This window comes from Epinephelus moara, chromosome 22, assembly GCF_006386435.1.
Source record: "Epinephelus moara isolate mb chromosome 22, YSFRI_EMoa_1.0, whole genome shotgun sequence".
Lineage (NCBI taxonomy): Eukaryota > Metazoa > Chordata > Actinopteri > Perciformes > Serranidae > Epinephelus > Epinephelus moara.
Genome location: NC_065527.1, coordinates 23,803,090 through 23,824,494, shown reverse-complemented (window position 1 = coordinate 23,824,494; position 21,405 = coordinate 23,803,090). Strand labels below are relative to the sequence as shown.

At 42.4% G+C, this 21,405-nt stretch overlaps 1 protein-coding gene across 2 annotated transcripts in view; it reads left to right on the top strand.

Moving 5' to 3' along the window:
• Positions 1–21,405, top strand: part of LOC126384298 (oxysterol-binding protein-related protein 10) — a 121,889-nt gene that overhangs the window by 8,686 nt on the left and 91,798 nt on the right. Inside the window, exons 1-2 of one of the 2 annotated variants that reach the window (XM_050035269.1) lie at positions 4,889–4,971; positions 7,557–7,732. In XM_050035269.1, coding sequence (XP_049891226.1) covers positions 7,687–7,732 — 46 coding nt within the window. In that variant the 5' untranslated portion in view covers positions 4,889–4,971; positions 7,557–7,686. Of the gene's footprint in view, positions 1–4,888; positions 4,972–7,556; positions 7,733–21,405 lie in introns of those variants that run through there. The other variant, XM_050035268.1, reaches the window with a different exon arrangement.

The following is a 21,405-nucleotide window of genomic DNA, read 5'->3' as shown; positions in this document are numbered from 1 at the left end:
TGGTGATATCCACACTCCGGGTCGGGAAGGCGATAATGCATTTACAAGCTGGTTGCCAACCACTAGAAAACGTAGAAGAAGAAGAATGCGAGACTTGTTTTGTTTCCGGTTCTGCAGAAAACTCGCACAAATTCGTAGTTTTCACCAAAGTCCGTACATTTAATGGAAACACGCAAGATTCGTAATTCTTTTAATGCGCATTTCCCAATGATTCGAATCACTTTTGGATGGAAACATAGCTATGGTCAGTAAAACATGTTATTCAACAACTGTAAATCACCACAACCACAAGAGGTTCTTGAACGTACAGTTAAACGCAAGCACACAAAATATTAAGCTGATTGGTCCAGTAGTTTGCGAGATTACCTGCAGACAGACGGATCTGCACACTCACGATCAAACACATGATACCCTCCATCCACGCTTACAACTGGTGGAGATAACCAGGGGGGTTGTTGATTTAGACAAATTATTATCAAAAACCTAGAAAGTTTTTTAAGTATTTTACTCAAACACACACACTCAGACTTATATACACACACTTGAAACATGTTTAATGTGCATGCAGTGATTATGGGATGATATCTCTGCAGAGCCCTGGGTCTTTTATCAGGGATACAAAGATGATTATGTGTCAGACGAGATTCATTCACTGGAGCTGTGACTGTAACAAAATGCAGCGTACAGTACAGGGCCTACAGCATGTGTGTGAGTGTGTTTGATTACCATCAGCTGCACATGCTTAGTGTGTGATAATTCAGGCTTTCAAATTGCAGAGGCAAATGAGGTCTAGCGTTAAACTTTAATGCAAGAGTTATTGCTCTGTCTTTTGTTTATAATCTGGTTTTCATCTACTTAGCCTGATGAGTGTTTGTGCATCGTATGGAAGTATTCCAACATTTGCATGCAGATCATAGAGTGCTAAACATTCACAGCTCTCTCCAGATATCTCGTTGTACGAGCTTGGATCTGAGAGGATTGCTACATGTGTAGATTCTAAATTTATGTCTTCCTAAGCGGTCAGTAGGGTGGGGAGTTCTCTGTGAGGGATGAATCATTTCTTTGCAGATGTGCTCACTGGAAAAGGAGCTCTGGCGTGTTTGTTTGATCAAAGCTGTGAGGTGATGCGGCTCTGGAGGGTGTTTCTGTGGCAGAGAAGAGGAAGAAAAACTTAGCCTGGTTTTCTTTTGCACCATCTATGTGTTGGTTTGTTTGCTGGTAGCTGCAAATAAAATTTGTAGGTTTATTTTTTTCAGAAGTTGACAAAACCATCTCAACTCTAGGTCAGCTTACTCATTTAATCTGAGCTTTTGATTATACCACACTGTCTTCATCATCCGGTAGAATGTGCTCAGTTGCCATGCAAATGCAGATGTTCAAACTCTTAACTCAATATGGATGGTCTCATGACACCTGAGTCATATCAGACTGCTGATGATGACCATTTGAATCCACGTGTCCAGACTTCACCGTACTTGCACACTTGTGGATTTTGCCAGCACGTTCCTGGGAAGTCTGGGAATGATGCGGCCTGTCCAAATCCACAAATCAACCAGTCAATAAGGGGCCCATAAGCGGACTCTCTGCAGACCTTAAGAGAGTGTGCTTGGGGTGCAGACTTCACCACACTTCACTGATTCAATTACCCACAATTTATTGTAAGACAAACATGATGTTTGAATTTTTTTAGTTGCAGACTGAAAAAACAAAACTTATGAATGTGTAAAATGGTTATTAATAGTTATGCTACTTCAATCGTGTAGGCCAGAAGTAACCAGAAGTACGATTTAACTACATCATGGTACAGACATATATGTATGAAGGAACATAGGTTATAGAGGTAATGAAAATGCAATTTATCATTGCAGCCTACCCTAAAGGCTGCACAATGCAGTGCCTAAAGGCCTGTGTAATAGCGGCTTGCAGTCTCTGTCCCTGCAGACTTTACATGATGACAATGAACACATCATAATATGTACAAGTGAAGTCCATGAGGGTTTTGTCCACAGGTCCAGAGGGCGGACATTTGTATTCAGCCCATGTGATAGGGTTGAAAGCTCCAGGGAAAGCAAGTAATTGGGCCTCAAGTTAAGGTTGCTTGGTCAACTGCTGTTTCCAAAGGGCAGGAATTAACTGTCAAATCAAAGTGTTTGCAGTATTTTGATCAAAGCTCAGACCTGAACCTGCATTAGAACTTTTATTGTTGTGGTTATAATGTTGAAAAAAATCTTTGTAGAGTCACTGAACCACAAAGAAAAGCCACTTAACTCTGGAGCTTTGAGCTTGATGTTTAGTTTTCTGGTTGAATCTCAATGCTCTCGTCAGGCCCCTTATTTGTAAAGCCAGAATTTGCAATATCTGTGACTATGTATGTGCATGCATCCACGCATTCACACACAAACACTTGTCACCAGTGCCCCCTACAACAGCTGGTACACGATGAGTTATGAAAGGGACATGACAAAATATTGTGCATGTGTCTGTTGTTTCTTTCTATAAAATTTGGTCAGTCTGTTTAGAAGTTGTGTACCTTTTTGTTTCAGGCCATTTCCAGTGCAACAACACAACTTCTCTCTCTTATACACACACACATTCACACACTAACACCTGACCACCATGCCAAGTTTAGAAGGCAAATTTTTGTGTACAAACGGACAAACCAACAACCACACCCCACCAACAGAGCGACCTATAGAGCTGCTGGTTGCAGCTGAAAGGCCCTTTTCAGACATTTAATTGCTGACTTCATTTACCTGTTACAGTGGTTGCTTTTTGTCAGACAGACATAGATGTCTTTTATGTTAATATTCTGCTCACCTGTACGTAAACAAGAACTGAATGACAGAGCGTTTTATAGACTGATCTGGTCTGATAAGAGTCACCTCAGCATCTCTAAATCGTCTCTGTCAGGCTTTATTCAACTGATTTCATTTTTTGTGCATTAGTGATGAAGATTGATACACTAAATTTATTGCAGTGATCTTAGATGGCAGTTATATGTTTTTCTTTCTCTTTGCATGTTCATTCAATTCAGACTTGTGTCAGGTTGAAAGTAATTTGGGAGTATGTTACTCGATACAACCTTGTTAAAAGTGACCAGGGTGCTTATTCAGGCATAAAACCGTCATGTTTAATTGCCATAGTTTAACCTAAAGGTATACATGTCTGACAGCTGCTACATACAGGAAGCTGTTTCCATTAAATATGCATAAAAAAGTGTATGCTACATGCCCAGTTCAAAACTGCAAGGAATCCAAATAAAATGAGTGTCAGGTGAAACGACTAGCATCAAGTTTGCTTTGGAGTTTTTCTGCCTCCTAGTGGTTAAAAATCATTTGCTGCAGCTTTAAGATTCCCCCATGACAGTACGTGATAATGCTGGCTTTACATAACCCCTCTGACACTACAACGCTACATATTTCATTACTGAACAACTATAACTCACATTTCCTGCCAATAACAAGGCTGATTTACTAGCTTCCTCCCCATCTGACGCTCCCATTGAGCGTTTTTAAGAATTAACTGCCATAGAGCAAAGAGGAGATGCAAATTCTGCTGACAAGCTGTTTCCTGCATTAGGAAACGACAGTGTTTCTGTGGATGTGGATAGATGTGCTTGACTAAGCTCTTTTAACAGTGTTGTTATTGTTATGGTGGCAGTTTATTTGAGTGATATCAGCAGAAATAAAAAAAGGATCAGTATCGGAAAGCTGTGTGTTGTTACAGATGTCTCCTCTTGAGTGGGTGAGTGATTACATTTCAGAGCTTGTGGGGATAGTCTTTGATGAAAAATTAGGAAAGCAACTGAAGTTAAATTTAGAGCTCTACATGCCCGAAAAAGACATTTCTCCAGTAAAGGCTTTAAAATCAAAGTATGCAGTGTAACAAGTGCAGTAACACAGCTGCAAATGTTAGATCACTGTCCTATCGTTATCTTTCATTTGGCCCAGTTTGCTGCAGCCTCCCGCCTCCAAAGGTGAAAAGTTCACTGCAGGTCGGACATTATCAGTTCTGCTGTGATGCGAGAGGCTGAATGTAAAGCCCAGGGTTTGTTATCCAGCACCATCCATCATGTTAAAGGTCTGCATTGTGGTTTAGCTGCAAAGGCAGGACTTGCCTTAAGGGGTCAACGGTAAAAGCCTCCACTCTGCTGACTGAACACAGGATAAGACTTCATCTAAAGTAACAGTGTGTGTGTGTGAGAGAGAGAGAGAGAGAGAGAGAGAAAGAGACGGCTGAATAAAACCTGATGCAGGCAGATCGTTCCCTGGTTGGCTGTGGTCGACATAAATCACCAGCTCTCCTGGAAGGGGGCAAGACCACAAGAGGGGATCAATTTTCAGAGAGCAGTGTTCACTGCATCCTTTCAGGGGACCTCTGGAGGGTTCATGGGAAAATGCCCGGTGTGAAGGATGCAGTAACAGAGTTCTTTTGTCCTCTTATTGTTTGCATATAAGCCATTCATGATGGGATTTTTAATGTTATTACAAATATTTGATATGTTTAGTGCTAAGACAATTAGTTGATTAATCACTTTGTTATGTTATTTCAGATGTAATATATTTGTGTTTTGCAATGTTGGTCTAAACAAACAATTTCAAGATGTCACCAGGGGCTCTGGGAACATGACATTTTTATTTTATGACCTCCAGTAAATGATTCATCAAAAACATGGCTAACAGTCTACAGTGATGTTAGCAGCTCTGTTAGCCCAAAGCAGTGCTTTCATCAGGTCTGGACCTGATATTTGACTTTTTTCATATTTGTTGGGTAGTTCTTCGGTAAAATGGGTATAATCTTATTGCATTGTAGAGCTGCGCACAACATATTGACTTGCTTGGCCTGTCCTTGATCCCCGCTCCCTCTGTCTTTGTCTTTCTCTATTAATCATGAGTGAGGCACACCCTGTCGTCAGTCTGCCTCCCCACCACTAGGACACCACTGCCGAGTGTGAACTCTGTGCCCCGGTTGGTGAGTCCACCCACACACACAGTGACAGGGCTTAGCCTACTGTTAGCATCGCATGGCCTATGTTATCCACTGTTTATTAATGGATAACAAAAGAGGCAAGCGGTTTTGGTGTAAGTGTGACTTTGTAGGGACTGTTTTAACAGTTTGTTGTTGCTTGTTGCAGCTGTGTTAGCTCATGCTATCCCGGCAGACAGTGAAATGAATCTGGGCAGAGCAGTTTAGAGACGGTCCATCAGTGCTGCATCTAATTTATGTAACGTTAACGGCAGTGACAGAAAGATGGCTGATATTTCTCATGTTCACCATAAGTTGCTTTGATTGACAAACTGAAGCCTGGTTGTTTAATAGATTTCAAATTGTGCTTGTTTTCTGTTGATGACCAATTTACATTGCAATTCCTATTCTTGAATATCAAACCGACCAGTTCGGTCCTTCTAGTGACAGTCCATAAGCGTTGTGTGTAAGGTCTAACCTGTGTAACTGCAGCAACAGAAAGTTTGCTGATCTGTTGGAGTAGAGGCGGTTGAGTCATGTTCGACAACTATACACATCAATCAAAAAAATACCAAAACATTTATTAATTGGACCTAGCCTGGAAATCCAGACCCAAATCTAGAAAGATTTAGGGTCTGGCTCTGAGTAATGCAAATGGCCCAACTCGAGGGGCGGCACCAAGCATGTAAATATTTGTAAATATCACTGCGCGCAGTTGGATAACACTACGACCAATCAGAACAATACACGGGGTGATGTATCCAGAGCGCTACCAGCGGAGCTAACTGGTAGATTAGACTCTTGCCGTATCCGGTCGGCAAAACAGTAAAAACGTCCTTCTTGCAAAGGAAAGACTCGAGCGTCTTCTGTTCCTCTTTTAGAGAAAAAGCCAAGTCTAACTCGTTCATTGTAGCGGCCAGAGCCGTTTCAAACAACTGGTGTTCATCTGTAGCCATCTTGCAATTTACTGACTGATTCCGGACTTCGTCGTTGCAGCGCTGTCGTCATCTGTTTAGCTCGCCTCTGGCCCGCCTATAACAGATACACTGATGTGATTGGTGCAGCTCGGCTTCAAGGGCAAGGGTAATGAGCATCATTACTGATTGCCAGAGTGACTCGCTGAGCAAATTCAAACTGTGCTCTAGCGAGAACTCTGGATTTCCAGGGTAAATTGGACCCAGACATTAGATATGTTTCTGACACCATTAGTCAATTAGTGAATTAGCTAATCCAATATGTAACAATTTTTGTTAATCGTATAAAACCCCAGCATTACCTGCATCTCTCAGTTGGGCAAATTTGCTGCTTTTCTTTGTCTAATATTATGAACAGTATAATGTTAGAAAATTAGATTGATGAGCGGACAGAACAAGGATCTTGAGGAGGTCACTTTTGGCTTTAAGGAAGCGCAAGTTAATCAAAGACTTTAGAAACTATTTGGCTGATGATAAAAGTATATGTTTGACTCTGACCCTATGAAAATAAGTCTTTTGATATTGCAGATAAAAAAATAAGTTGCTGTGGTATGTGTGAAGGGCAGATTGACATGAACTGTAGCTGCTCTTTGAAATCTATGACACCTATTAAAAATCAGCACCTGTGGGATATTAGAGTGATAATTTCAACCATCACATTCAACCATGACATGGCTCTACGAAGAAGCAACAGCTGTATCCCTGTCGAGAGTGCTGCTTCTTGGTAACGGCCTGATCAATACTGCAGCTTCTGTAATCGGCAGATGGAAAGAGAACATTGATTGTGAACATGGAGAATCTCAGGGAGAAGAGGGCAATACACGGAGCAGGAGACAGCACAAAGACGCTGCTGTTACCTCACAACGTTGTACACAAATATCAAAAGGTCAGCCAAAGCCACCCAGTGCTGCACTGGCCTGCGTTGAACTGCAGGACCAGATACTAAGCAAAGCAGACAGGAAAGTTTCTTGAATGTCATACACAATCCTCACCGGCAACAGGAAATTAAATGTGCCTGCATCTCTTATGTGTCTGTCTGGCGTTGAATCTTCCAGCCGGTGATGAGCGAGACAGAGATTCAATTACACAGTGATTGAATGTGATTCATTAATCACAAAGTGGGAAAATGTGGGGTTTAATTTCCACGCCTCGAGCTGTGGCTTCTGCTTGAGATGACCGCACTAATTGCTACCTTGAGTAATTTGGAATTGAGCTGCCGACTTGGTGTTGGTGAATGCAGGCCTTAATGTGCATGGAGGGATATTTTTAACAAATCTTGGGTGAAGAGAGCTGTGGTAAATAATATCCTGCGGGCGTCGTTGCATGGGAGGTGAGAAATTTGACAGGTGCTGTGTGTTTTTACAGCAGCTCTCTTTTGCTTCATCTCACCCTCATTCATCGCTCTCCTCACTTTCTTACTCTCTCACACACAGACTGAAAAAGTTTGCGCGGCACGAATATAAAATAAAGTTTCACCAGTAAACAAGCTGCGATAATGAGAGCATAAAACAAAATGATGATAACGTTAATGGTGCTTCTTCTTTTTCCCTCTCCCTCTTCTTTCGCTCTGGTCCATTACTTTCTTAACTCTGTGTCTTTGTTTTTCTCACGTCGTAGGTACTTTGTGTTGGACCCGGAGCTGGGACAGCTGCAGTATTTTGTCAACGAGCATGGGAAGAGCCAGAAGCCCCGGGGGTCCCTCCCCCTGATTGGTGCCTCGGTAACCCCGAGTGATGAGGCTCCGCACATGTTCATCGTAAACTCTGTCAATGGGGAGCTATACAAACTCAGAGGTATGACCTCATGCCAGCCTCAGGCTGCCCGTATATGGCAAAGTACAAACACTGAGTGGAGTGAATGTGTTTTATGTTTTATGTCTCCTGGTGTGCAGTGTGTACACACTGGGGTGTTGTGAATGAATTTCTTCTGTCCAGTATTTGTGGATGCACTGGACACATAATAGGAAGCACTTGATAGAATAAAAGCTGCAGCGTTTTACTCTTAAACATGCTCCTATATATCTTTTAAGTTGAGCAATGGATAAAACCACAACGTGTAGCATCCTTTAGCTCATTGTGTTGTTATTTTACGGCCTTCAGCTTCACTGTTTTGATTCACTGGCACTGCTCTCATAAGCTTTTTCTACTCAGAGATACTGCAGTATTGCCAAAATGAAGTTCCTTCACTATGCTGCCTTACATAGAACCAAATTATGCCAGCATAATTCTATCACAGTGTGTGATTTTAGATGGGCATGACATATGACACAACAGTGTCCGCCTCTAGTATGACATGTGTATGTGTGTGTGTGTGTGTGTGTGTAGGGCAGCGCTTTCCAAACAATCAAAATGGCATTAACATGGAATTAACAATCATTTACCATCCCTGTTATATGATGGTTGAGCTCTTCCTCTGCTCAGAGGTAAGGAGCTCCCAGACCTCACTGTCTCCCCAATCTGTGGACATTTTCACTTGCTTTTCTTCCTCTTCTTTAATTAGCTGCTAACAGCTGCTAACTGCTATCTCGCGGTGGTGAGAAAATGTCACACCTGTACTGTCTAGGGATGGGTATCGTTAAGATTTTAATGGTACTACTACTCTTAACAGTACTGCTTATCGATCCGGTATTTTAATGGTACTCTTATCGATACTTTTTGAGGAAGGAAAAATTAAGATCATAAATTGCTTTATTTTCTCAATTCTCATTATGCAAAATAGTTTTTTTAACAAAATATTTTACTTTTTACAACTTGAAATGTAAAATACATAAAATAATAGTGTTGTCACGGTACCAAAATTGGGACCCACGGTACGATACCAGTGAAAGTATCACAGTTCTGAGTAGTATCACTATACCACTGCAAAAATGAGGCAGATGTGCTTTTTGTCATTTATAAAAAGATAAATCACTTTTCTATAATACATCAATGATATTTCAAAGGAATAAATTACTTATTCATACTTCAAAAACAGCATCAATAAGTGATTAACATAGGGGGGATCAAAATAAAATAAATAAATAAAATAAAAATCAACCAGCCACCCTCCTCCCCTGACAAGTCCCTTCATAAGTAATGAACAGTCCCTAAAGTGTGGTGAGGTTTGTGGACTGTTACCTGCCACAAAGAGAGAAATGTGAACGGCTCGTTTCTCCTCTGACACATCACATACCTGTGTGCCGCCACGGCTCGGCTGTTCAGGTATTTCTGGGCAGTCATGACATCAACAAAGACGAAAATATTGGACCTGGAGCCAGGCTTCTCTGTCGCCGGTAAGCCGTTATCTTGTGCCACAGAGCACTATGGCCGCCGTATTTGACAGGAATACGTATTCCTGTCTGTGTCTGTGACCCCCGTTCAACCCACACCCGGCAGGATTCTGCTGCTGGTTGAAATCTGTACTTGCACAGCGTGCTCCTGAATGATTTCTTTTACTTGCGCAACACTATTTTTAGTCGCAAATGCAGTAAAATGCTCACATCATAGAGCTCTGTGGAAAACAAATCACTGTAGCATATATAAACAAATCTAGCCTACAAGTAAAAATATTAGGTATTCTAGTATGTTAGGTATTCTAGGTATTTTATATGGTGATGTAACATTAATCACTATGGATATATAGAGCAGAGGGGGGGAAATCCCACGCACCCAGCCCAGGCTATAATTATGGTTATATTCATGTATTTAGAAGTATCTGAAAAATACACTCCCAAATAAAATCCCAAATCTGAAACCCTAATTAGTAAATAGGGTCGCAAAATAGCTAATGGTTATTAACTCCACGTGTTGGCTGCTAGCATAATGTTACGAACCTGGACTGGACGTAGATGAACTAGCTGTGCTAGGGCAGTCAAACACTGTACATCTTTCTGTCTGAATATGATGCAGTTTCGCAAGGTGTTTTGACAAATTACTAGTGTTGCCGCCCTTACACACAAAACATTTGTCACACTTGTGACAGCGCGCTGTGTCTGCATCAACTCTTGTAATTTAAAGCCACACTTTTGACTGTTTGGCTCTCGCCGCCATCGTTATCTATCTAAAGGTAGGCTGCGAGCTTGAGGTGGTGTATGCGCTGTCGTGTGTGTGTGTGTGTGTGTGTGTGTGTGTGTGTGTGTGTGTGTGTGTGTGTCACTGGAACAACAGCCCCGCCCCCCTGCTCTCCACTCACACACAGCAGGCAGCCAGGGTGAGCGACACAGATCTCTCGTCTTCAGGGAGAATAGCGAAAATTATGATAAAATACAAAAAAAAAAAAAAAAAAAAAAAAACGCGACTGCGCCAGTACTGATAGCAGAACCGTTAAGGTCAGAGCTTATCAATACTGCGGTCTTGAAGAATGTAGCCCCAGGGCTCGTTCAGTACCGGAGTTCGGTACCCATCCCTAGTACTGTCCTTTTTACACAGATTCGGCTTTGTCACTACTTCACTGCTGGCTTAATGGCGGAACAACTCTGTCACCCCGTTTTTCATTTTCATACCTTTCATACAGGTGGAATACAATCCCGCTTTTAACAAACAGTGTGAAAAGGGGCTATGGTCTTGTTCTCAGTTACAGCAGGCCTCTGTTCTTTGTGAAAACGCTACAGAAATAGATCGACATCTCATTTTTTTTCTATGGAAAAAGCTCTGATAAATCCACTGTACCACTAATCCACTACCTGCTCAGCACCGTCAGACAGACACAGTTAGATTCTAGCTGGTAAACATGGTGGAGCATTTAGCAGCTAAAGAGTCAGATAAGGTATCTCCTTCAGGAATTGTTAGAGACCAAAAACATAGATAAAAAGAGAGTGAATATTGGATTTGCATTCATCAGGTGGCCGGAAACACCACTCCAAATGACTAATTATCAATTAATTCAGATTTAAAGGTATACCATGCAGGAAATGTAGGTTAATGTTTGTAATCAGCATTGCAAGTGAAAGTGACAGTGAAAGCTGACCCTAGATACACTCTTGTTTTAGAGCGAGCTTTGTCTGCTTGGCGTTTTGTGTTGTGTTTTTTTCTGTGTTGTGTATACAATTTTTGTACCTTCATCTTGGATACGTTCTGCTCGTGATCTGGCACCTGGTCTCTACATGCTCAGGAATGTCCAGAACATGGCAAAATAAGTAGAAAATCAGAAAACACCCTTGCACTTTTGGCATTGAGGAGGTAGATTTCTGACAGTCGTTAGCTTGCCACCACCAGCAAACTGCTGGGCTGTCCAAACCCCGGGAGCCAACTGCAGCACACCAGCAGGATTATGGAGGTAACCGTGGTGCTCCCAGAGCTTCACTAAGCTTTAGATCCTTTATACAAGTGCACAAATGAATTGTGTCAAAATAGTGGTGCAATTATTTCTGGGGCAGTATATCGTTCACCAGAAGTAGTTATTGTTTCAGGCCTAATTCAGGGGGTATCATTTTTATGAGTCTATACATTGTCTTTTAGGAAAATCCTGTAAGTATACCTTTAAAGCTGACGGGATGTTTTATAAGTTGCTGTGAAAATAAGCTATTTCAAGATTTTGGGTTGTGGGATGTGATCGGCATTTCACTGACCAAGTGGTTAATCAATTAATTTGAATTTATTCAGCTTAACTGTCATTACACTAGCGCACAATGGAATATAGTCTTGTCATTCCAACTGGCTAAAAATGATTATAAGTATGTAACCTGTAAAACTATAAATTGTAAAATCATTTTAAGAGGCCAAATAATGAAAGTGCAACTACTTTCAAGAGGAAAAATGAATAATCTGTGATCTATAATTAATATAATGGCAGCCCTGACTTCAATATAAATTGAATACCTTTTGTGAGGTGCTTGCTTTTTTTTTGTCCAAGTAATTAGGACACGCTTCCCTCATACAGATACAGTTCTGTGAAAAACATTGCATAGTGAGTATAAAGTACTAAATCTACACCAAAGTGAAATATCACTTTAAGACCCAGTGCCAGACAAAGAGCCTGCAGCCGGTCGCTGTGTTGACGGCCTTTGCTTTCAGTGACCTGTATCCACTGAAGCGAGAGAAGCTCCTTTTTACTGTTGCTCCACTTGAGCCGCTGGAATGTCCCCTTACACTCTCGAGGGGGAGGATATCAGAATAACTTGGCCTATATTCCCTGAATAACTCAGTGATCCATGTGTATTGAGCTAAGAGGAAACAATGATCCAACAGAGGAGAAGAAGTTGGGCTGAGTAGCTCGCAGGCAGTGTTTCCATTCCAAACGCCTCAGTGAGACTCGAGCATTATCAAGAAAGTCATTGAGCGAGAAAAGCAATCTTTCGATACAGCTCAGCTCAACAAACACGAGGCCTGTTTTGACCAGCAAAACACCAAAAAAACAGCTTTTTAAAGTCATCCTCTGAAAATAATTGCAGTTGAATATCAGCACTTGTACTCAGAAACCTCAATTTGCTCCAGCAGCAGGGTACAAAGAGGCTCACATGTACGTCCTCAACAGTTGGTGATTAAGATTAGCCGGTACGCTTCAGATCTGGTGTTTGTTACCATTGGAATTCCTGAAAGCCCACCTCGAGGGTGGAAAAGAGTAACTTCAAGGTTCAGTCTGGAGTCATTTTACAGTAATTGTAAGCTGCGTATCATCTCACCATTGGTCTGTGTGAAGCTTTAAATGCCACCTTTATTCTCGTGTTGATCACTTTTTTTCTTAAGAGGGATCTGCACAAATTTTCCTCGTCGCAAACTGCTGTAAGAAGATACTGGATATACCTACCCTTGAAGCGAGGGTGTTTAGAAATTTACTAACAAAAGACTACTTAAAGCATTTCAGCTTTACAAGCAGTAGTTGGTGAATCAGATTTTGCATCTCAGTTTTTGGGACTGAATGCAGCTTCTGAGGAAGCCTGCAGATACTCCTCAGGGCAGAAAAGAAGTCCCCCAACTGCAATACAATTTCTGGTTATAACAAATTAGCTGGTTATATTACTTCCGCCAAAGAGAGTGATGTAGTTAGCTTGGTTTGTGCGTTCGTCGTTTGTCAGCAGGATTACGGAAAAACTGCTGGCCTGATTTTTGTTAAACTTGGTGGAATCACAGGGCAGATACAGAAATTACTTTTCACTTTGCAGTATATGGCATTCATAGTCTCACCTCACAAACAAACATGGAGGTGGCTTAGCTAACGTTTTGGCAGCTAACAGTGCAGTGCTGACAATGGCAACAGTACTGACAGAGCTAACAGTGTTAATGGGGGTTAGCTCGCAGTCAACGGAGTGACCTGGGGGGAAGGGGTGGGCTGGTTCAGAGTGCGTTGGAGTGCGCTGGACTTGAAAGCCAATTATCGATGCAGCAGCCCAGAGGAGGAGAAACTTTCTTCTGTAAGGCTCGGAGATAACACTATCTCCTCTTTTCTCCTTGGAAGTGATGAATTTACAGCTCACAGCAACTAAATATGACACAGTCTCTGGCTTTTGTTTGATATCCGGTGTCAGAAAAAAGGTTGTTACACAATTTCCGACCCATCCTTAGCTTTGTTAGCTTGTTCACTACGGGCGCATTCACACCAGGATTCACACGTGCTTGTGGCTTTGTTTTTTTTCTACCCAAAATGCACTGCGCTCTACGTCACTTCCTCTCTTTGGTTCGCTGGATGGTCCCTTTGCATTTCCCACTCTAAACGAACCGCACCAGGGTTCACTTGCAAGTAAACCGAGACCCCCTGTTTTCAAGCGGACCAGGGTTTGCTTGTTTGGTCAGCACCAGAGTTCGAATGAGCGTTCACATCACTCCAAACAAACCAAACTGTCTGTGGAAGCGGACCAGGGTTCGTTTAAAGCGGACCAAATAGTGCCAGTGTGAATGCGTCCTATGTTACATGAGCCGTGAGCCCCGTTCAAACTTTATAACTTTAAATGGAAAAAAAGCAATTGTTAAATGTTTGTATTAAACGGCCGAATCTGATTCAACTGACATAATTTTGAATCAGGTACAGCCGTACTAATTCGATCCATCGGGGAACGACGTGTCATCTAACACAGCTATAAAGTAGCCTGACGGTTTTCTCCAGCTCTAAACAGAAGAGTAATTACCTAAAGCAGTGTAATATAAAGGAAGTATTATATTATGGGATGTGGGGAGACTGTAGGTCCTCGTGTATGGCTGCTGAGCAGAGGTAAATAGCAGTGAGAATTTAATCATGTGTGAATGCCCAGATGGCAAATTGAGCTATTTATCATACGATGTCTCAGTAAGACAGTCGGCCAATGAGAGGGTCAGGTTGTGTTCAGCTTTTTAACTGGCTAATTAAGATGCCTGACACAATCTTCATTGCGCATCATAATAACACATATTGCAGTATTTGATGCAGAAACCTGTCTCTATGATTGAGTATTATAACCCTTCTGAGTGCATTCTTCACTACAGATCTGTCAGAATATGTCAAGTATTGTTATATTTTGACTTTTTGTTGAGAGTTAAATCAGAAGTCTGACACCACTTTTATGTCTGTGCTGTATGTCAGTAGATGGTTATCTTAGAATAGTTTTTTGTATCTCATTTGTTTCATCTGTATTTAAAACAGAAATGTAAAACTAAGATTTCATGGGGGGTGAGTGGTTGTTTTGCTTCCAGTCTTTATGCAAAGCTAAGCTATTCAGCTGCTGGCAAATTAACAAGTAACTTACAGACAGCGGCATCAATCTTCTCATCTAACTCTCTGAAGGAAGCTAAAAAGCGCATTTCCCAAAACTTTACAATTATGAGCAGACTCTAGTTGTTTTTTAATGTCAGCATATTCATTTGTAACTGAGTTTTTACTTTAGACACACTTTACTACAATTAAACTCCATCAGTAACAGAGCACAAACTGTGTCTGCTCTCCATAAACATCAGAAAAAAACAAAATTTTTTACATTTTCCAGATTAGAAAAATCACATCCAACGATGTCCTCCAAAAAGTATTTTTTCCTTTATTCCCAAGGCAAAATAACAGGAGAACAAGACTCTAATCATTGCCATTATATTACATCTGTGTTAGTCTTTTAGGGTGCCACCATTCAAGAACAAAAATTCATTTAATTTACAAATAATTCTTGCAATTTTCTGTTTATCAAGTCAATAGCAACAGTTGACTTTCAGACTAGGAGTGTAACAATAATAGACTGTATACAGGGTTTCCCGCACATTCATTTATTGAAACATCTGCTGCCACGGTTTGATTTTCTATTTTTGGGTCGTTCATTAGATGTGCTGTTTGAATACATACAGTATGCCATTCAGTTATTATTTGCTCCACAGATGGAGGATACAGATGAAGCAGCAGAACACCAGGTACAGTGAAAGCGAAACTCTACCTTCAGTGCTCTGGGTCTTAAGTTTGCTTTCATTGACAAACAGCTGCTCCTGTCATTAATCGATCTCACCTAAACAGCTCTAATTCCACAGTTCCACTGACGATGTGTTCATGGAAGTGCAAAAGCATCCAAAGTTTAGAAAGGAGACACAGACTGATACAAGGACACCCCGGCAACACATGTCCCCCCGATATATATCAATGGATGCATCTAACGTGATGTCACCCATTGGTTTTTGGACTCACGTTTTGAAGCCTTGAGTTCATCATTTTGGCTGCTTTGGTTGCTGTCTTTTTTTTCTTTTCTTTTGTTTCTTTTTTTTTGAGCAGAAAGTGACCATATTTGGACGAGAGGATGGAGCTGTGGAGGAACAAGGGATGGACCTCACTCATAGACTGTATCAACGCCTCGCAAGCAGCCTGTTACTTAAAGGAGCAATAAGCGAAATTCATCATTTCTACATTGAAGGAATTAAAAAATTGCTATGTGAAGAACTAGAGGTGTAATTTCATCTGGAGTATAGCATGACCTCACACACCCTCTCTCTGTGTTGATCTCCAGTCCATTGTTTACAAGCCGGTCCGGCTGCGCGTTCATGTACGTTCATGTGAATGTCCGGAGCTTGAGTTATTAGCGGCTCGGCCCCAGCGATGGGTCAGGCGTTTCGGTTGTATTAGGTCAGTAGCCCGGCAGCCCAGCTAACATTTGCAATTAGCATTGTAAAATGTAGCCCGGCGGGCAGCCTGGCGGCTGTGTTTAGCTATTCCCCTGCCTACTTCAATGATGATGGTCCCTGTAATAAATGCAATAAATTTGCTGAAATGGAGGCGAGGCTCAGTGACTAGAAGAGCTGGTAGAAGCGCTCCATAGCTGCAAGCTACTCCAATAGCCGTAGTAGCTCTAGTGCTAACTCTGGGAGCTAACGCTAACATTCCTCTCTTCTCCGTGAGCTCGCCAGGCTCCACGCTAGAGCTCGCCGGAGCCGAGAAGCAGGCTCCCGGAACGTTAGCATGGTAGCCGACCACTGCTAACGCTAACGTCCCCACGCTTCTCGGCTCCGACTCACTGAGCCTGGCGGAGAAGCGTGGGGACGTTAGCACTAATGGGCTGCCATGCTAACGTTCCAACTCTTCTCCGTGAGACCGTGAGCCCGGCTCCCGGCTCAGTTGGAGTTGGAGCGTTAGCGTGGTAGCCGAGTAGTGCTAACGCTGACAGGAAAGCAGGGAAATAGCTAAACACAGCAGAGACCGAGAGTGAGTGAAAGACATTGCTAACTGCTAAACTAAGCTGGCTGTTTAGGTTTTATTTCCTCGCCCCTGTGGTGTGAATCTGCCTGCAGTGAAAGCGGGGGCTAACCGGTGCTTCCTCCTCAGGCTCCACTTCACTCAGCTGCCTGACAGACCCGCTGCTTCTTCCCACTTTAACCTGAATAACAAACAGGAGCTAGCTGGGAGCGGCTAGCGGAGCGTTAGCCGCAGCATGACCGGAGGGAAACACAACCAGTAGCCCAGGTAGCCTCTCCGTTTGGATCCAACCGGAGCACCGAGCCCTGGTTTGTTATTCAGGTTAATGTGGGAAGAAGCAGCGGGTATATCGGGCAGCTGAGTGAAGCGGAGCCTGCGGAAGAAACACCGGGACCGTCTGGATGTGATAGTCCGTGCTGCGGTACTCGTCTCGCCAGCACAGACGAGGCGAGTGGGGGTGTTGGGGGGTGGGGTGGGGTGTTGGAGAGCAGAGGTAGAGGGAGGAGTGGCTCATGACACACTTTGTTTTGCTCTATAGGCAGTGCACAACAGCGAACCTAGCGGTGAAACGATTTCGCTTATTGCCCCTTTAAAGTGTCCCTGCCCTTAATTCTGTATAACTTTAATGTTTTATAATAATTCACTACCTGTACATTGTTAGGAATGTTGAAACTAGCTTTAGAGACCAAAACCGTTTTTTGTACCCGGCTGTTTATTTGTACTGTAAATTTTGGCATTGTAACATTGATGTCTATGGGAATTGACAGGCTTCTGGAACCAGCCTCATGTGGCCATTAGAGGAACTGCAGTTTTTGGCATTTCCACGCTGGTTTCATTTTTCAGCTTCATAGGTTGCAGATTTGCATTGATACATTTATATGGATCAATATATTGAGTCAATCATCAATGATCCAGGAGAGACAACATCGATGCACCGTTATTTTGAAATTTCCACGGTCGTCTTCGTCACCATTTACGTCCAAGCGCAGCTCCTTCTAAAACTTTCTATCAGCCCAATGCCAGGCAGACAATCTTAAGAAGCAAAGAAGACAACAAAGATATTTACTGATATCGTCTCATAACAGTCGCACAACCCCGAATTGAATTGAAATCATATCGTGGCAGACTTTGTGCCATCAGCAAATATTGTAAGTTTCAGGCTATGCTTTCCTCACTGGGTTTGTGCACTCTTCCTTCTAAAGGGGTAAGATACCAGTAGAGTTAAGTACACTGCTGCTTAAATATGACATTCAGGTCCCCTTTACTACACTGCATAACAGATTAAAATGAACTGCTCAGCACAACAAACGTGAGGTGAAGCAGTCTGAATCACGAGTGAATAAAAGCCATTAAAACCCAATTAAACGTGATGTTAAACCTGAAATTACAACAAATTGTCTCTTAGCATATAATATAGGATGAATAATTACAGGGATGTCATTTTGATGAGGACAGGCTGGCTGCTGTAATTACTGGCCCACTCTACTAACCTCTCTCGTCTCCTTCAGCTTGTCCATTTTCTTGAAATATTCCTTTAAAGTGCCCCGCTCATAATATCTCCCAGCGCTTTAATCAGATCTAACTGCCGGTCTGAGCATTAATCCCCAGACTTAGCATTATCATAACCAATAACATCTTTCGCCATGCTGTAATTAAAATGGGTGTAATTAGTCTGATGATGGTTGCGCTATGATTGACTGAGAGGGAGGTTTTTCCTCTCTCCTTCTCTCAGTAGTATCATTTTCTGTGCGATGGGTATTGACATTTAAATAAGACACACAGACCAGTGCGAGTGTCTATTGTTGCTCATGTTAAATGGGCAGACGGACCAGCTCCTCATGTCGTTGTTAGTCCCCTCAGTTTCGAGGACCTACCTCATGCATTCATCGCATAAATAGAGCTGCCAGCATGCCACCTCTAAGTCTGCACCTCTTCTGACACAAAACCAGCTTTGAAATTTTCATCAGTCTCATAGTATTCTCCCTGAATGAGAACAGCAGGTGCTGCTCTCAGCTGAGCTGTGTCTATATCTCTCACGTCAGCATGCAAACAGGTGCATATTAGCATAGCTCACTGCACTGCTCTGCTCAGTGCAGGCAACTAATTATCTTTAATCACAGCAAGGCTTGTGCACATCACAGAGAAAAATATCTGATTTAGACTCTTGCTCACTCTCTGGGTAAGTGGCCCCTTTGGAGCGGGTGAGTTCTGTGGATGTTGACAACGAGGAATAAGTGGAGAAGGTTGGTACTTTTTGCAGACAGACAGCTCGGCACAGGTGTTTCTGTGTGAATACTCTGTTCTCCTCGAAGAGGCGAGCAGCCACTCCCACTGTGAGAGTGCTTCTAAAATGCTGCACTTGTCAGGAGTTTCTTGTGAATGTCTCATTTTCTCAGAGTTGTCTCTTCACATATAGAGGCCTTTTATAGTTCTCATGGCTGCGGCAGGTGTCGGAGGCGTGAGTGATTGACAAGTGCAAATTGAATTCTTCAAATGTTGAAAAACCTTCCATCAGCATGTCAAAGAAACACTTAACACTCAACTGAGGATTTAAAAGTTTCATTTCAGTGGTGATGTTATTCCTTTGAAATCTAATGAAGCTATCCATCCTCGTTATCCAGTCACCAAGAGTGCTGCAATCATTTCCTCGTGTAAAAGCTCTGTTTTTTTTCATTGTGATGAAAATCAGAAGAAAAAAACTGAAAAATGCAAGATGTCTGACTTTAAGAGTTTAAACAAGAGTGGATTAAAGGGTTCATTGGGCTTTAAACAAATAAGGTTGTACAGCACATGATGAAAAATTCCACCTAAAATGAGGACACACGCCAACACAGTTTCCCCTCAAAAGCATTGAAGATGCGGTTTGCGATTCTAATCCAATACACATCTGTCAAATTCAGCAGGTATCTCCTCAACAAATAAATTCTGGGGTTCATACACAGCCCTGTGACTGCTGCAGGTGCAGCCTGTTGAGCTGTCATCTCGTTTCAAGGCAGCATTTAACATTTCAGTTAAGACAGCATCACCTGGGTGTTGATTGACGGAATGAGACAAACAGGGTGCCTTCATCTGTGCGTTTTAATAACTCCATTGTGCTTGCCCTGTATGAAGTGAACAGATCAGAGTCTCTTAACTGTAGCAGTAAGAATTCTGGCCAATTAGCTATAGTTAATTGTTTACTTTTAAAAAAAATTAGGTCCAAAAGCCGAGGTAAATACTGAGCCATGCATTTTGTGTATTGCTACACCTGCTACGGCTGTGGCACAGGAGGTAGAGCAGGTCATCCACTAACTGGAAGACCGATGGCACGACTCCCGGCTCCTCCAGTCCGCATATCAAAGTACATCGAAATGTTGGGCAATATACTGAAACCCATATTGCTCCTGATGGATGTTCCATCGGTGTGTGAGAGCGTGTGAATGGTTAATGAGCAGCAGGTGGCACCATGTATGGTAGCCTCGGCCACCAATGTGTAAATGGGTGTGAAAAGCACTTTGACAGGTTGGAAGACTAGAAACGCCCTATACAAGTGCAGTCTATTTACCATTTTCACCCTTATGAGCCACACAGCACTATTCCAGCCAATCAGCAACAGTTGGTGTTGGTGCAGAGGACACAGGAAAGGCCATTGATGTATAAGGACAGAGGCAGTAGGAGCGAGAGGGATGGTAAAACGCAACATCTGAAGGAGCAGTTATGAGAGGGGTGTATTTGTTTGGATGCTGGGTTTTTTATCATTAGTCTTTCTCCAGAATCGCTGAATCGACCATTTATTCTTGGTTATACGTCCAACAAGTAACTGAAGTCGCAGTGTGAAATGCTTTCCTGCATGTGTATACATTTATTCATCTCACAAATAGCAAACAGTGATAAAAGTGGTAATCATGTTCTGCCTCCCAGTGCTGGGTGTCACTGCAGGCTGGTTGCCGTTGGCAACATGGAGTCTAACCTGGAGAAAGTTTGCTGATCTGTTGGGGCGTTGGGACTGTCTGGTGCCCTGGAGCTGGGGTTTGCACTGACTGGATTTGGTTTGCTGTGGCCACTAACTAGGGGTCCGTCTTTGGAGCTGCTGCCCGCTCTCCTCTTGACGATGTGGTTTGTAGCAGCGGGGAGTGAGGCGGAGGACAAACTGTGATTCGAGGCTCTCACTAATGTGAGCTACATAAACATGAACTTGAAGCCACAGCTGTAAGCCTTTAGCTCTGGTTAGCAGAAGGTTAAACTGATAGCAACATTTTACTGTCCATCTCTAAAACGCTAAAAGTGTTTTATTTCATTTATTGTCAGACTCCCTTTTAGACTTTCTTTTTGATAAGACCGTCTTTTTTGGGTTGCTTTGTAGTGTAGGCAGTTGATGTCAAAGCTGGAATAGCAGCTAACTCTCTCCTAGGATTCTCCACCATTGAATTAGCCTTTTACTGAAGGGATGTGCATGTGTGGCTGCATTTGTAGAACAGCCAGTAGGAACGTCTTTCCTCTGAAATGACCTGTGATTGGCCGACATGTCCCCTGAGGTGAGTTTTTGGGACTCTTGAGTGCCAGTATTCACCTTTTCACTGATCACACAGTGTTAGAGAATCAAGTGTACCCTCAAACAATGATGTGCTCAGGTGCACTCATTGCACACCTTCGCTGTTGTTGCCAACAGAGATGTTTGTTTTAGGCGACTTTTTTAAAAGTGTTGATTTGAAGGACATTTTTTCTTAACCCTCCAGTCCCCCTCGGACGGAAAACGTCCTTTTCAGTCATTTTTCAGTTTTTATTTTTTGATGACTTTGGCTGTGTTCATGCATATAGCATGACATTTGGTCAGAAACCTTATTTTTGGTGATATTTTGAAATTTTAAAGCCACTCCTAAATCAGGCCTAAAATACACAAATGGCAATATTTAATATTTTTATGGTTGTTTTTCAACAAGGA